The 18,004-nt window shown below is 42.2% G+C and overlaps 2 protein-coding genes across 3 annotated transcripts in view; one reads left to right on the forward strand and one right to left on the reverse strand.

Moving 5' to 3' along the window:
* cmss1 (cms1 ribosomal small subunit homolog) overlaps positions 1-18,004 on the forward strand; it is a 34,726-nt gene that overhangs the window by 1,586 nt on the left and 15,136 nt on the right. The window lies entirely within an intron of this gene.
* LOC115379624 (filamin A-interacting protein 1-like) lies at positions 533-17,604 on the reverse strand. Its single transcript, XM_030080394.1, has 5 exons — positions 17,377-17,604; positions 16,569-16,739; positions 15,981-16,159; positions 5,938-8,665; positions 533-724 (listed from the first exon to the last, which is right to left on the reverse strand). The coding sequence occupies exons 1-5, from the start codon at positions 17,602-17,604 to the stop codon at positions 533-535; spliced, it is 3,498 nt and encodes a 1,165-aa protein (XP_029936254.1).

Consider the following 18,004-nt stretch of genomic DNA (forward strand, 5'->3'; position numbering starts at 1 on the left):
AATCCTATTTGACCCAATTGCACTGTAGGGGGTGGTAACGTAAAACCTCATCGGGGTGGTTCAGTGTGAATCAAGCCTCAGAGTTATAATTTCATTGGAACAAGGTGCTGCTTTGTGGATTGCTTGTGTGTTGGCTGTATAGGTAGGTACTAACAAGTTGTAATCCAACTAAACCAGTGTGTTAGCTTTTACAATAAACAAGATGTCAGTGACTTTGGTGTAATTTTGTCTCCACCGAGAGAAAGGAATGAAGCAAATATTCACACAATATTGCAGACACAGACTGCAGAGTCAGTTTATTTACTTATTTATTTATTTACTTATTTATTTACTTTTCATTTTCACAGTTGTCTGACGGTGGCAAATTCTGACAGGGAGCTTTACATTTTATTCAAATTATCATTGCCTTATGCTTGGTCAGCTGTTTGGTTGTAGGATCCTGCCTATACTGAATCAGTGTGAACATCATATTATACCTACTGTGAGGATTTGTAATGTTAGAAAATGTGCATTTTTCGGCCACTGGCTGTGCCTAACATATTGTTGTTGTAGCCTTGGGCCTGTTGGGTATTCGCAGGCCAGTGTTTTTCCCAGCATGCACTGTGGGAGGCTTTCCATTATTCTGTCCGACATTCAGAGCTCTGTTGGTTCCTCTGTGAGCGCTGCATCCTTTGGGCTTGGGAATCCTTGTTGGACCGGGTTTCTGAAGCAGCTCCAGAGGAATCTGATTGGAGGAAACAAGAGACATGACTACCGATTAGGCTGTTTTCATTGGAAATTATCTAGTGTAGAATTTGTTACTTATAAATAATAAATTAATTTATTATTTTTTTCACATTGTCTGTGTGAAGATTTACTTCACTTGTGAAAATGGTATGGAGCATGAATAGACACATGCAAACCTATTTAAAGCAGGATATTTTAATGTAATTTGGTGTGTCTCTCAGTGAAAAAAGAGAAGAAAAGAACACACCCAAATAAGATGTTGACTATTGGAATAAGGCCAAACAGCAAAACAGATTGCTGTATGGGTTTAGTCCAACATGTTTGGCTTCTTAGGATCTTCATAAGGCTCCCCACTTAAATAAAGAGAAGTAGGCTATATGGAGCTTTTTTCTCTTTTTTAACTGGGTTGACTTCTTTACCCTGACTGACATCTTATTCTGACTTCCATTTCTACATGACAGAAATGCTTGAAAGAAAAGGATGAGAGTGTGACTGGAAATTGACAAGACAGAAAAGGAGGACTGCAGTCTGTTTGATATGGCGTGGGATTGACTTTGAAGTGCTGAGAATGAAGAGAGGATTCATGAGAGTTTTAAGACTGTTATGGTGATGTGTCTTGTGGGTAAATGCTCTCTCTAATGACAGAGATTCCCACAAGGCCTCTGTCACGCTATAATCTACCCAAACTGTCATCAAATACTTCATCTGGTCTCCACCTTGCCAACCGGTGATGTAATGGCAGTAAACGTTTCTCCATGTTTGTCATCATCTGTCTGCGAGGACGGGTCTGTTGCCAGCTGCTCCCACTATATGAAACCTTTCAATGGCCTCTCATACAGGCCGGTTGTTTGTTATCCAGATGACACACAGCCTCAAGCTTTGCTACTTCAATAGACTATAATGTGCCTTTAAGAAAGTGTGAATCTGGGTCTTTAACAGACTAGTATTTCTATAAACTATAGCTCCGGCGAAGTACTGAAAATGATTGCTTTATGCCTCCTATACCATATAACGTCATTTGCTGTGCTGACCTGTTGTATTGGAAAAGTTGATGTTAAGTTTGTTCGGTTCTTGTGCAAACATTTGAGTGAATTTTAAACTTCAAACTCCTTTGCTGGGCCAGCAGGTGGCAGGGCCACAGCTACGAAGCAGCCCATGAAGTTGTTCTGCATTATTTTTAACACAGCTCCTTGATTTGACTATGGGTCCGAGGCGGAGGAACTCGCCTGGAGGCAAAGACCAAGTGTATTCTGTGTATCCAAGTGTATTCTGTGTTTTACCTGAGGAGGAAAGGGATAAAATCAAACTTATGGTTGCCCAGGCTCTTTCTTGTGTATTAGTTATTTAATCAAATAACTCTATATGTGACAGCAAACGTGGGGAAATGACAAATGTGGACATTCCCTGATTAATGTGAGTGGAAAAGGCTTATCCCAGTCATCTGAGGCTCTTCCAGGCTGCTGACTGTATTTGTAATATGATTGTACATTGTGTGTGCTGTTCAGTGCTACAGTTATCCACATCATTGTATTTTGATTCATTTAATTAGATAAAGCTCTCAAACAAAAAAAAATGTGTTGTATCAGGGCTTTAAATACATGGTTATTAATATTGTGGTAAGCATGTTTTGCAGATCCACATCTTTTTACACATGAATAGAAGCCTGTTCTGCCGGCTAGTGCTCCCACTATTGGGCTAAAATACAAAAAAAAGTCAGGAATCAGTCACCTGGCCTTGCTACATATACACTGAATGCATCTAGCAATGCAGCAACATGTTATCTTCCTACCAGGAGTAAAGTGGTACATATGCCAATGCGCATCAGTTTTGTGGAAAATAAATTGACTTCAGATGTGTTCCATTCAACGGGACCTGCAAGAAAACTTACCAAGTGCAGGAGCTGCCTTTTCTGATGTCGAGGAATCACATGAGTGACTCTCCTGCACCTCACAGATCTGAGGTCTCAAGAGGTATTTTGGTCATATGGTACATGACAACCACACAAAGTGTAGTGACTGTGAAAGCCTGCATACATTCTCCCACATTTGCTGTAACATATACATATGTATGTTGGATTGAAGCTGACAGTCTCATTTCATGTGCGGCTGGAGAGCACAGAGAATTTGTTTTGTGCCAGTGCTGCCCTGCTGCTAGACAGACTTCTGTCAGCAGTAACAGAGCTACTGATTGATCAAATCAAATTTCATGCTGTGAGTTAGCCAGCCTTTTGGCAGGCCAGTTAGTTGGGGATAAATTGTTAATATTTACCGCTGAAGCAAAATGAAAATTAAGCCATATCTGACCAGGGATGATGGGTAAATTAATCTTTTCTGTATTTGTGGTGTCCAGTAACTACAGTCTGGTGACTGCCAAGCGTTTTGGTTAAAAACGTGGTTTATCTAGGGATGCATGATATATCAATTGACGATATATTATCTTCTGATATATGAGAAAATAAAATGATTGTTATTGTTTCAGTAATGGAATTTCAGCCAATAACATGGAGCATTTTCATACAGTAGTTGCAGTTCTGCTGTGGTTCTCAGTCGTTACATTTAAAGGGGAGTTGCATTATTTTCTGGAGAAAAACCAAAACAAAGCAATGAAATCACTTATGATTAATCTTTATCTGATTTGGCTGGCTGTCATTAGACATCGCTATTTTTAGACAAGCACTGGCCTACATTTTGGATGCTGTTTACTGCATCATGTTTAATGTGGGGTTCTCTAGCCATACAAGGTTTCTCTTGACTTCATGTTAATTGCCTTACTGACTGTAAAAGAGAAAAAGATAAATATTAGATAAATCATGTCAGTATAAAATGCCCTTTCTTGTGCTAACTGCAATTTGTTTTAAAAAAAATTTGTTGATACTTGGAAAATAAACTGATAGCTTTTATTGGCCTCTTAGTATTTTTGCAAATGTTAGAGTCATGTTATTGATTATCATATTGGTATTGGCCACAACAGCAATTAAAAAAAAAATATTGCTTCCATATGGGTGCATCTCTAGATTTAGCTGTAGCAGTGATGAGTGAGTAGTTGATAAAGGCATTATCCATATGGAAAACTATTTAATCACAAATTGGTAGCAGCAACAGGCCAGATGTTTTAGATGCTTAATACAATTAAAGCTAATAAATTATTGTCAAAATAACGACAGATTTAAATGATGCAACACATTTTATAGAATTATTAACATGCTCCATTCACTATTTTAGAAAATAAAAAGGAGCCGGCCCTCATAATCAGAAGGGATCAAGGGTAGAACTCTCTAGAAAGCTCCTCACAGGTCAAACTGATTTTACCCAGCTTGCCGCTTTTGATGTCAGCTGAGTTTCCCAGTGCATCATAGAAGTGAGGCTTCAAACTACATACACACACACACACACACACACACACACACACACACACACACACACAGCTGCAGAGAGTTTTGGTGCGGTTGAGATACGTAGATGTGAGGTGACATCAGCCCTTGAATATAACTCAGCTCAGCAGACACGAATTAGATTTTTATATATATATATATATATATATATATATATATATATATATATATATATATATTTTTTTTTTTTTTTTTTTTTTTTTTTTTTTTTCCTGTCCAGCAATCTTACATAGGTATATGCCTTCTCATCACCCTGGGTCAAAATTGCTCTCAGCTGTGAAATAAATATGGTTCAGGATTTTCTAAATCACTCTTATCAACAAATAGATTGAGCCTGTCTTTCTTGCTTGCTTGCTTTCTGGTTTTCTTGCTTTCTTTCTTTACAGATGAGATGTAAAAACAAGCACCCTGGTTTGGTGTCATTCAATCACCTGAACATCTGCCAATCCACCACAAAGTCTTAAAAGATATTTGTAAATGTTTGGCATGTTGCACATGTAAGGCAACAATTTATATCTGATTTATGCCAGATTTTGATTTGCCATTAGTCAGTGCTGAAGAATTATCATTAAGCCAGTTGTGTTTTTTCAAGGTAAAGGTTTACCTTTTTAGACCACCAAAGCAAAATTGGCTTGCCTTATGACAATCCTAAAAAAATGTATTTTGCACACTAACTGTGTGATTAATATGTAAGCAAGGTGAGCAACAGTAATAATGTAAAATTTTCAGTAACTGGCTTCATGGCTGCTCATTAGTTCAGTAGTTATTCTGTTATTTATTTATTTGTTTGCTTATTTATTCATGTATTTAATTTTTTTAATTTAATTTTTTGATTTCTTTCATTAATCAAAGATGTGTGTACTGAATCCCAGTTATTCTGAAAAGCCACTTCAGTGCATAACCAAAATGATTGCCTGTTGAACATTCTTACAGCTGTCTGAATGCTATAAAAATGTTTTCTTCATATCAGCATCAACTCTCAGCTGTTGCTTTTTTCATGTTTTTGTGATATAGGTATACTGTATAGGCCCATACTATTAGAAATACAGTTATACACCAAGTATGAGTATCTAATCACTGATGAAAAGTATTAGTGTATTTTTATATTGACTATTTTAGGCAGCTGTTACATTGTGAGATAACTAAATACTGTTGCATTTTTGAGTTATTATGAATATTAAATGAAAAGATAATGCCCAATTTAATTCTGGACTGTAATTTAAAAAAAACAAAAGAAAAAAAAAAATACTGAAGCATATACCATAGTGTTCTGTGTATACTTAGTTCTTCTATATATATTTCTATTATGGCCTGTGTTTTTCATTAAATTGGCCTGCTAGCCAACACCTGTGTCAGTGCACCTCTTAAACAAACCTTTTTCAAAACTTTTATTTGTAGTGAATGAATGAAAACAACACAAATCATTTTAATGACTAGAAAAATGGATACAACAGAAAATTATGAAATGCGCATGACACATCTGGCTGCCTTTGAGGAATTCTCACATACTTCACTAACAGCCATGAGGAAAGCATGTTATACACTAAAGTCTAGTGATATTCACACCCACTAGATCAGAGAGACTGTACAGAGGCTCTTACAGAAAAATACCCTCCTAACCCCCCCAAAAGAAAAAAAAAATTTTCCCCTTGCCAAATACAGTATATTGCGAGATATGACTAGTACAGTGGTAGGCCAGTAAGTTAGTTGTTGTTATTGTTGTTGTTGTTGTTGTTGTTGTTGCTGTTTTAAAGCAGGTTAATCATGGAATGAATTTGAATATGGGTGTGTTGGATCACCTAATCATAAAGGCCACTTACTGTAATATTTGAGGGGTGTGAAGCTGGGGAGGTGGCAGGAGTTATAGTGATGCTACTGGTAATCTTGCCACCACCTTTGACATGACAGCCATTGGTCAGTACTTGAGTCCTTTGCTCTTGTCGAAGATGGTATGGGCCAACCTGCTGCGGACCATTCAGGGATTGGATATAGGGGCTCCCCAGGTGGATGTGGATCTTATTATCCTCTGTGGTGATGATGCTAGGACTCGTGTTGGTGCTGTTTGACCTCTGGAGATGCCAGCTATTTTGCCGCTCTGGAGTCTTGCGGAAAACAGCCTGACCTGTGGCCTCTGTTGGCTCTGGAGAGCAGGTCCTGACGGTCACAATCTGGATGGGGGAGTTGTTGTGGTCAGGAGTCACAGAGCGTGATGAACTAGGACTCACCATCCGAGACATAGGCGTTATGGTAAGTGGGGAGAGTGCTCGGTCAGGACTGGAAGGGGAGCTCCTGTTCTTTACTACAGACACGGCTGAGTTCTGGATGATAGTGATTCTCTGTTTGGGTGGGGCTCCGCTGGTTGGGATGACAGCCGTGCTGGTGTACGATGTGGCAGAGTCTGCAGTGGGGCTGCTGATTTCTAGTGTGGCCGTGTTGAGTCCGTGGTCTGGTGTTACTTTGATGTGCAAGGGTTGCCCCGGTGTGTGTGTCAGCATCATCACCTCTCCATTAACCGGTTGGTGCATGTCTGTGCCATTGGCTGAATGGCTGCTGTATTGGCTCACATTGTTATTTACACGGTTCAAGCTGTTGAGGTTGTTGACTAGAGTCGAGCTGCTTCTGTTTAGGACTTGGTCCTCATTCTGGTCCTCCTCGTCACTTTCTTCTAGTTTCCTGTTGTTCACCGTGCAGTCAGGAGGCACACAATCTGCTGGCTCAGTTTGGACCTCCTTGCTGCAGTGGTGAAGGTCTGAAAAGCGCCTTCCGTTTACACCAGGTCTCAGACTCTTACTAAATCGTCTGTACCTCTCCAGTTCACTAGTCAGTCCTTCCATCTCTCTGGCCAAGCCTCTGTTCTTGGCCTCTTGCTGGATCAGTTTCCTCTGCAGGGTGGAGTGGTCCATCTGGACCCTGGAGATGGATTCCTCAGTCCCCATCAGCTTCTGAAGCTTCTCTTTCAGTGCCTCCACTTCCCTGCCCAAGAGTCTGGATTTAACTTGCTCCTGCTGGAGACGACAGAGGAGGAGGTGTTCCTGGTTGACCTCCTGCTTCTCTGCCTGCTGGTACCTGGAAAGCTCCCTCTTGGCCACTTCTAGCTCCTCTGTTAGAGTCTGTGACCTCCTCTGTTCATCCCTGAATCTCTTTTCCAGGGACTCAAAGTCTTCCTCTGCTTTCATCAGCTCCCCCTCCACCACCTCCTTCTCTAGGAGTCTCCTCCTCAGCCTGTCTACTTCCTGGCTCAGTTCTTTTACTTTGTTGTCCTCTTCGTGGCAGTGATGATTAGAGTTGTTTGGCAAAGAGTTATGGATGTCCATCTCTTTTTCCTTTTTCTCCTCTTTTTCCTTCTTGCTTTCTAGGATCTGTAACCTTTTCTTCATGATGGTTACTTTACTCTGTAAATCTCCATTTCTCTCTTCCTCTTTTTTTAGTCTGGCTTGGAGCTCATCCTTTTCCTTTGCTATGGCCTTAATCCTGACCTCTAAATCTGCCTTAGACCTCAGTGTCTGCTGCCCTTCCTCTTTCACTCTTTCTGTTATAGTTGACAAAGTGTTTGGCTCATTTTGTTTGCTCCCCCTCCCTCTGAGTTTTTCCTCAGCCTGTTGAAGCCGCTCAGTCATGCTCTTTCTGTTCTCTACCAGAGCCACAGTAAGGGCTCTGAGTTTGGCCAGATCCTGTCTCATTGCCATTTCATTCTTCTCCAGTTGGCTTTCAATGGCCTCCAGCTCTTTCACCCTGACCTTCAGTGTGTCCAGCTCACCAGACAGCATCTTACTTACACCCTTCTCTCTCTCTAAGCTGCCTCTCAGAGTGCTGCACTCCTGCCTGCTCTTGCCTAAAGCCTCCTCTAGTCTGTCCAACTCACTGATTCTGCTATTCAGCTTATCCACCTCAACCTTCAGGCTGCGGCACTGGCTGGTCTCCCTCCCTAGCCTGTGGTCCAGGTCTCGGCATTGGTCCCCCATGCGGATCAGCTCCTCGTCCTTCCCCTCCATTTCCTCCACCCTTCTCCTCAGTGCCTCCACTTCTGACAGCAAGCTTGGGGTTCCCATTCCTCTCTCCCCCACCTCCTCTGCACGCCTCAGCCTGTCCCTCAGCTCCCGCAGCTCCTCCTCTGCTTTCCTCAGGACTCCCCTTGTTCCCTCCAGCTCATCTAGCTGTTGGCTGAGGGCCACCAGTCGTTGTCGGAGCTGTTGATTCTGAGCGTCCTCCTCAGCTAATTTTGCTGTCATTGCCTCTTGTGTTTGGCGGTAGATGGAAACCTGATTGTGCAGCTCTGCCTCCAAATGCAGGGCTTTGAGCTCCTCCTCCTTGGCCCTGGTGTGAGCAGTGCTGAGTTCCTGCCTGGTGTGGTCAGTGATGGTGGTCAGCTCTTGGACACGTCGGCTCTGTTCGCCTAGTTTCTCACTCAGACACTGCTGCTCGCTCACAACCAGCAGTGCAAAAGTCTTCAGCTTGGTCAGCTCTTCTGTCAGAGCTGAGATTTTGCTTTCACTTTCCTTCTCTTTTCTCTCCTGGTATTCTTTCTCCTTTACAATCAAGAATTTTAGTCTGTAAAGAGAAGAAAATAAGGGTTGTGTCAAATGGAATGCTATCCGATTTGCTGTGAAATTAAGTCCCCTTATATGAGACATTAAGACAACCTTTTTCCATTTAGACTTCAGTTCTTGGCCTCAGTATTACAATACAAGTTATTTCCTGATCTATTTATTTGCAGCACAAAACTTTCATTCACTGCCATTTACTTCTGTTTAAGCAGTGGGCTTTCCTTCAAACAGGAAAGAATAGAGCAATAACATCATTTCCTCCCTATTTTACTGACCTGCGCAGAATCTAGGCCCCTTTTCCCTTTCTGCTTTGTGCATGTTTCTGTACCCGTGTGCGTGTACATCTGTGTATGTGCCCCATTATGTCCTGTAGATATTTGTGTGTGTGTTTTCTTGTATCTCTGCAGTCCTCTCTTTGCAGGGTGTGTTCTGTAGGATGCTTTGACTGGCACGACAGATGGTCCCTTGGCAGGGAGTGTTTGTTAATTAAGAAGTTCCTCTACCCTTGAGTACCCTCCAAGCTGTACCCCATCACCCTCCCTCTGTGCCCCTCTAACTCTACCCCATTTCCATCTTGGAGAGGCAGGAATTCCCCCTGTTCCATAAGTAATTACAGACTGGCTACATTTACCAAGTGCTGTCACTCCTCACGTTTCTCCAGATGCATGCCAATGTACAATTAAATTCAATACACACATTTTGCATTCATGTTTTATGGCATGTGTTTTTTGTTGTCTGATGTAACTTTTTTCTTTCTGTCTGTGGCTTCAGAAAATTGTTCCTTGCCGCATGATATTTTACAGTGTTACTAAAAAAGCAGAGAGGACTTAAAATATGGAGTGGTATCAGTTCCTTACTTTGGAGGGAGAGGGTGGTGGCAGCATTGTTTCTCTGTAGCCCTGTAACTAAAAACTGATTTGGTTGCTATTTTTAACCTCATTTCCTTGGCCTTTGCTGCTTGTGCATGTTAAAATAGTGCACACAGATGCACATACACACACATTTAGACAAATTTAAAAGTGATGTCTCAACAGACCACTTTCACTATTCTAATATTGGATGTTTTAGGTCTGTATTGGCATCGCTATATCCACAGATGCAGGCTTGTTTGAGAAGAAAAAGGGTGAGGGAGAGATTAAAATTATAAGTAAAAAAAAAAAAAAAAAGTTGTACATTTGGTACAATTTTTTTTCTTTAATATGCAAATTATCTGACTAGCATGTAGTATACATTATGTATGTAGCAGTAAATTCATCCAAGTCCAACACATACAAAGGTACCACACTACTTTTTGAATATGAATTAGCAGAATACAAAAACTGGTTAAAATTTCATTGTATGCAAATATTGAAAATTTCTAACTCTGTCCAATTACAAACACACACACTTCATCCTGTTCCTGCTGAACTCCATTCACACCAATTGCACATTAGCACGGTTCTAAACGTGTGACTATTTTGCTAAATTTCACTGACAATTTCAATATAGTAGTCAGCTGAATTTTGTTCAAAAATACTCTTCTTGCAGAATCTACAAGATTTAAATAGGCTTAAAAGGAGGATTGAAAAAGCAACGTCATTTTTCAACCAAACGTTTCAACGTGTGACACATGTATTCCAGTTCCAGACCTTGCTTTGAACTTTTGACATATATAATTTTGGCACCTGTAAGTACTCTTCAGTAAACTGGTGTAAACTAAGCGGTGTAAGACACGATGAAATCCTTGCAGAATCACCTAACAGATGGTTTGTCTGTAATGGCTCAGCTCGTAGTTACAAAGCAAAGTTTTCCAAAGCCTTGCACACTTCTAAATGCTGTTCACAAGTCTTTTGGTTGTTCCTACCTGCGCTGTTGGCCTCTGCTCTTAAATCCTCAGAGAGTGAATTCTCTCTGCTCTTTCACCTCTCTCTCCCGGCGTTCCCAGCAATGTGGACATTCCATCCGGAAAACCAAACATTATGAGAAGTGCTCTGCACACTGAGCCCCACTGGCAGCCCGTGGCGCCCATTACATCATCACCAAGCCCTTATATGGGACTGTACAGTCTCTTCTGCTCTGTGTGTGTGTGTGTGTGTGTGTGTGTGTGTGTGTGTGTGTGTGTGTGTGTGTGTGTGTTAAACTGGAGTTCAGCCCATTGCAGATGAGGTCATTTTGTAGCCATGCCAGAGAGGCTAATGGGAAGGACAGAGGGTGTGTGTGAGGGGAAGCTAAACCTTCAATCACAACTCAAGCTGGAGAGGCCAACACTTTCAATTTGCAGGATTAGCTTGAACCAACATGTTAGTCATTTAACCTGGCTGCATAGGTTGCAGGCCTAACCTGGTATGTCCGAGAAACTGCAGCTCCTCTAGAAGCATGCACGCTGCATCACGTCTTGTGTATGTGGTGTTCGTCTACGTTTTAAAGAAAAGAAACATGTTGTGTTGTAGCTGCTGTGCCTGGGGCCTGATAACCTGACTGTGAGATGACATCATCAGCTCATCGGCCCACAATTACATCCATATGTCCCTCTCTCCTGCTTTCTCTCTCACTGTCTCACTCGCTCTCTCCTTCATAGCCCATTGTTTTTCATCCTACCTCTTTGCCTTAAGCCCGGCCTCCTTTTTTGTTTTTGCAACTTGTATCTTTTTCTTGGATTTGTCAATTCCTTCAGTCTCCCTGCCTTCATGAGATGGATTACTCTAATCATATCTAGGTGCTCAGTGGAGGCAGGGAGGGATGACAGATGATACTCTCATCATTCCCAGTACTAGTTTCATCTGTCATGATAAGAATGACAAAAATGATAATGGAAAAAGAAATGGGCTTTAAAAGATCATAGTACCAGCAGTCTAATATCAGAGTGCTGCAAGCCCATAGGTCTGCCTGTAGCTTGCGTTCCCCTGCAGAAGTAGTTTTGTACATTAATGACTGCTCGTTCTTGCTCTCAGAGCGAAATATACCTCTTTTGGTCTTTTTGCTCCAACAAAACCCTCAAGTCCACAATTAAGGGTGAAATATTTCCCTTGTGACATTTCATCATCAGAAAAGTATTTGCAAAACAGCCCAAAGACACACTGGAAAGTTCTCTATTTATAGACCTTCATGTTGGCAAGTGTGTTGGTCAACACGCGACTAACACTCTTGCCAGTGGAGGGAGAGCGTGTCACTCTGCCACACATTACCCTGACTGGCAAATCAATTATCAGCCCCAATACATTGTTGCAAATTATAGTTTATGTGGTAGGTTGTGGTTAGTAAACTACTCTAGTGGATACTGGCCAATTAAAACCTTAGCACAGTACACTTAGCCCCGGGCTTACAGTCATGTCACACGTACAACCCTGAATATGGGATATCCCCACTGTAGGTCAAGGTTAGAGCAAAGCAGTCAACTGTTTGTACGATAAAACTTGTGAAAACGTTAACCCTGGGTTTTGATTTTCAAGTGTGAATCTTTTTTTGTGAGGCCTAGGTTGACAAGAGCTAATGTGAAATAAGGCTAACTTAAGCTCTGGTTTTATTTTAGCCCAGGACTTAGAGACTGGAGTTCTTAGCTTAGAGCTAAGAGCTGAAGGGCTTATAATTTTTCCATTGAGTTTTGGTGATTTTAGTCCCCTTTTGTTCGATGTTGTGTGTTACCCATTTCGATGTTGTGTGTTACCCAGTTCGATGTTGTGTGTTACCCTGCTGTGTAGGGTCACTGAAAAGGCATTGTGAAGACACAAAGAAAAGACACTTCACTTAAAAGCTCCCTACAATGCACAAGAACAACAACGCAAATGAAGGTAACCATTCAGGTAGCCGCAGAATGCCAACAAATTTATGATGGAAAGCTAGTGCTAGCATTGAGCTAGTTCCCCAGCAGCATTCCCCCTTACACTACACTGGTAGGCCACTGTCACCACGTCATAGTCTCAGTGCCACCCATAATAATAGTGATGGGTTGCTTGATAAAACAGCCACAACTGTTTTCAATATTATTGTTTTTTTCTCATCGTGTGAGCTCAGAAGCGGGTTCTGCCTGACCATTCCTCTATGCTGGTACAGTGAAAACTGTGACGAATGGTCTGGCAGCTGAGTGGGACTATTTGTAAACCAACATGCCTGATTGTTCTGTGCTGGCAGTGGAGTCTCATTTGTAAGGAAGGGGTTCAATGAGATGAGCTATTTCTCTTTACTTGTGGAATGCAACAGAGCAATCCTCCTCATTCCTAGCGATTCTTATCCACAGACCAACTCCCAAACCAGAGTTCATGAGGTCCTGTTTCCCTTATAGGAGGGGCTGGCAGCTTCATTGCTTGTCCTCAATTACATGCATGATTGGATCCCTCAAAGGCATTTCCAGGAAAGCCCTCAAACATGGCCGATATGTAATAGGCCTGTTATGTGAGAGTAGCACTCTTTTTTCTATTCTCATACATCTTGCAGTGTTCGAGATGTGTAATTTAGTGAGATTGAGTAGTACTTTTTTTTTTTTTTTTTTTTTTAAACCACTGCTCGTGATAGGTCCACCAGTTGGGCTCAGCGCTGCTGTGTAGGGTCACTGAAAAGGCATTGTGAAGACACAAAGAAAAGACACTTCACTTAACACTGTCCTGCTTTTCTTCCTGTTCCTTTATCAGCACTTTTAGTAAAACTGAAGGATTGACTTTAACCTGACCTCCCATACCAGTACAGCAAATGAATGGGTTTGACAGTTTGAGATCAGAACAGTGGTTCTGCTCTGTCAAGTGATGCACTGCCAAACTCCAGTGGTAATTTATGCACATCATCTCCTGACACTTTACTGGCTGAGCAGGCGGATGGTGGATCTGTTTGAGTGTGTGGGATGGACAGAACAGCTGTGGGTTTCCGCTGTGGCACAGCCAAGTTTACTTTGTCCTTTTCCTCTGGGCAGAACCTACAAAACATTCCCTCCGCCATGTTTAACCAAGCCAGAGAGCTTTTTCTCATTCACTATTTTTGCTCCTTGGTTGTCCTCTCTTTTTCTCTGCTTTTTGTCTGTTTGAGCTGTCTGTCTGAGCATTCCTTGCCTGCATCTTTAAAGCATATTGATGATATATTGATGATGAGTAGGCCACATTATGATGAGAATGCCACATCAGTTGGGGAGTGAAAACATGAAAGAAGTTAAAAGTGGCTTGTGGGTGTAGAGTACAGTTTGGGAAGTGTTAGTGATTCAGAACTCAAGTGGACACATGAGAGTGTGGATGCTTTGTGTGTGGTGAACATGTGTGTGCGGTTACCGCTAAGAACCTGTCAGCCCAGTGACAGACCATAGGAAACGCACATTGGCTTCGAGCATGTTCTGATAGCTGAGGTTGGAACAGCCAGATTGCTGCATTGTGATGCACAGATGTAATCATCCTTTGACACGCAACGGGGACCATGCCATGGCACATAGTGATTATCGTTCTACACACCATGTCTGGAATTTACCATATAGTTCACAGCTAAAACAGATCATCTGTTGTGCACACGGCACTCCTTGCAGCTACTTTTTCAGTGAAATGAAAGGGAGACGGAGGCACTCGTATTAGGCCGGGCTGAGTGGCTCACTTGGCTCAGAACATTCACTTTGAAAAGGAAGGGGGAGGAAGATTGAGAAAGAGTTGAAGAGGATCCCAAGTAGGCCTGGAAATTTTTTCTGTTAAATATTTAGGCTACTGCAGAGCGAGATGGAAGAGGGACGAAATAGCTGGAGGATAGAGAGGGAGATGAAAGGGATGTGACAGGCGTACTGCCATTCGCCTTGTGTTGTTTACCCTGTGGATAAATGCAAGCGTTGACTCTGCTCAAACTTCCTATTTCTGCCAAACTCAAAGAAGCAGGAGTGCAGTTGGGAAGACGAAGAAAGGGAATATAAACAATTTTTCAAGTGTCCCTGATAACAAATATAAACATAAGGATGAAAAAATCTGTGTGTTAGCAGTGTGTATGTGTGTGTGAGAGAGAGAGTCAGTATGTTTGTTTTATCACCTGCATGATTAGGTAATTTATTGGCGGGGGGGCAATGAAGGGATCAAGTTTTAGTCCCCAGGTCAATGGATAGGCTTAGCATGTGAATAATGAAATAACAAAAAAACTACACCTGTTGATACATACAACAATCTTACCTGACATTGCATCATGGGCAACACAAGTGCTGGTGGCATATGTTTTTTTAAGACACATATTCCTAATGGGCTGCATAGAGGAGGGCAGACTGGGGGATGAAAACCCTCTGTGTTCTCACAGTCAGGAATGTATGAGCAACACAGAGTTCACACTACACCACAGACATGCTGTCTACTCATGTATTAATCATCATTAGGTCAAAATGAACCGCAATGCCTTTTTTGTGTGCATGTTCAAGGTTTCCACATTGTATCTGAATAGTCAAATTCTAGTAAACGAAATCAGTCTACTGGCATAGCTATTTTTGCTCTTTAATTGAGTGTGTGTTTGCGGCAGATCAGTGAAGAGTTTGGACCTTGGCATAGAGAGGCAGACAAGTTGTCTCCTCTCAAGGCTGCGAGCCCAGTGTGGGTCTGCTCTCGACACAACTAGATTACAGAGTGGACTCTGGTGGTACATGAGCCGAGACAACCAGAGACCTCAAGACAACAGCACTGTTATGGGCCTCAAATAGCTTAAAGACTCAGTGACCACCTTCATATGCCACATCTGAATGCCAGTTATTCGGGGCTTGAACCCTACTATGTACCCCCTACACCCCTGCTCATTTTGTCAGGCTTCAGCCCTTGCTGTGTGGTATTGTTGAGCTGGGCAGGCGATAGAGTGAGGGTGCCAATTTAGACTGTGCATATAATTGCATGTGAGTGCATGTTTATGTGTTTACAAGGGAGAGTGAACAGAGCCAGGCTAGCCACAAGGCCTAACCGAGCCCAGGATGTAATGGTCTGTGTCTGAGTGGAGTAGCTCTAAGTACAGGCTTGAGGTCACAGACACTGTCTAGTTAGAAATACAGTGGCCAGCAGTGCCTCTGCTGTCTCACTCAGCCATGAAGTGCATTACAAACCAACACAGACTAAAAGAATCTAAGCCTGCACAAGTGTACATCACAGAGCACAGATCTGACTTTTCCCAGTGTGCTGAAATACTTTAATCCCTCTGCCTCTTTTTGCGCTAGCTCTAAATCCTCATCTTTCCTGCACCAGGAGGGACTCTGAACGGTGCAGATGGATATTTGTAAAATTATCACGTCACCACAGCACTGCCAATTTGGTGGGAAAATCTTAACTATTAACAAGCCTGCCATTAATGTTGCATCACTGACTTTGCTTCAGGCAGAGTCAAGGTATTAATAAAGGCCCCTTAGGGCTTGATCCACCAACCTCTCTCGGTCCTGCTCCAGTAGTGTGGTGAGGTCGTCACTTTTCTGGATGAAGGCCCTGTGGTTCCTCTCCTGCTCCTCAAGCCTGCACAGGGCACTGCTGTGGGAATGCTCAACCTCCACCAGCTGCTCCAGCATCTGTCTGGCTGACCGCCTCTGGGTCTGGACCAAGCGATTGAGCTGAGGGGCAAAGGGAAAGAACAGGAGTGGTGACAATGTCTGTGCATCCTGAGTTGTACATGGAAAGGGCATCAGTCCTTTTAAATGCAAATGTGGGAAATAAAACAAAATCTAATGTAAAAACCATGTCAGTGTAGCTATTGACTGTATAGAAATCTCAGACTGCTTGTACATAGCGGCAAAACATGTTAATTTACAGATGAATAATCACTGCAGAAGTAGAATTGATTCAAAACATGCAGCACCTGTACTGCAGTGTAATTAAACTACAACAGCATGATACAACAGTCACATATTCCCTTACTTGAAATGAAGGAACCCTCATCAGAGAGTAAGACATTTCAGGATAACCACTCTCTTGAAACAACAACCTGTGACCTAAGTTCTTGTTATTGCTTGTATTTGGTACCTCGGACATGGGTTCTTCATAAACGTCCTGTAGTTGGTCCTGCTTGGTCTGCAGTGAGTCTCTCTGCAGGGCGCGGAGCACCTTCTCTGGTCCTCTAAAGCCATAGTGGGCCTCCAGTAGAGCCGAATCTGTCATCTCTGCTTTCAGCACTGTGATTACTTCATCTCTGGCCTCGAGTGATGAACATTGCAATATAAAATGGGTTCTTTTTTCAGTATGTTACAACATGAATATGGCTGAATGTCTTGAGGCAGCTGTGGTGTAAAAGACTTAGGCCATATGAATCTGTCGTGATATTAGCTCTGGTTCAGGCCATCAGCTGCAGTGGCTCTCAAAGTTTTGTTTAAGTATATCTTAACTCGAACTGTACTGTTACCCATTTCAGGCATGACATCGCTCATTTCTGCATGCCCTAGGAGAGTGAAGAAAGGAATGAGACACCATCTTATTCTTTGGCACCAAAAGTGCCAATGAATAAGTAATCTAACACATGCACAAATAGGCAATGTCAAATCTGAATGTAGTAATTGTATAATTTATGTTCAAAAGTACTTTTAAATCAAATCTATGGGAATGGGGCCTCTTTGGGCAAAGTCTTTCATGATTCCATCACTGTTTTTACTTCAGTGATTAACTATTATTAAGCATTACTCACTTACTTCATTCACATAAGTACAGACAGTAAGAAAACAATTTCATATAACATTGTCCCATGCAGGGTGTCAGGTTCCTAGCATTAGATACAGACAGATGTGAACTAAATTATATAGACCTAAAAATTGTTGGCTGTAATGTGTCTGTTGCTCACCTGTAGTTCACCCTCCAGCATACTGAGTAGGAACAAGAAGTCATCCTGGGACAGGTCTTTGCCCATGCTTCTGACATCATGCTTCTCTTTTCTGTCTCGTCTGTTGCTGTCCCTTTGACTGGTGATTTGCGCAGGCTGGACAGGGTTCAGCAGGGCCTCTGATAAATGTGCCTCTGAATCACCTCCACCATTGGAAGCCATTTTGCTTCCATTGCCATGGGAATGCATGTCGTCAAGTCCACCTAGAAAGAACATTATGGTGAGAAAGTAGTGGGATCGGTGGTGGCTGAGCATGGGGACAAAGTGAAATGTGGGCACTGGGTGAAAATGAGGTTTAAACAAGGTCAGGTGTTGTGCCATCAAAGTACAAATAGCTATTGTATAGATTTAATAAATGACAGGCTGGTGCCTGTTATATCATAACATTTTATGGGCTAATCCAAACTCAGAAGGCCTCTTGTCATAACAGTTAGTATTACAGAAATAGATAGGCCTACGCCTGCCATTAACATTTACTTTGTGTTAGGCTTATGTCATCTCATAGTCTGTCTCTTAGCACATTTACAGCAATTGGTGTCAGCTTGGCAGACAAAAGGACGGAAGGGCGCTAGCCAGCAGGGCCTTGATT

This window comes from Myripristis murdjan, chromosome 21, assembly GCF_902150065.1.
Source record: "Myripristis murdjan chromosome 21, fMyrMur1.1, whole genome shotgun sequence".
Classification (NCBI taxonomy): Eukaryota; Metazoa; Chordata; class Actinopteri; order Holocentriformes; family Holocentridae; genus Myripristis; species Myripristis murdjan.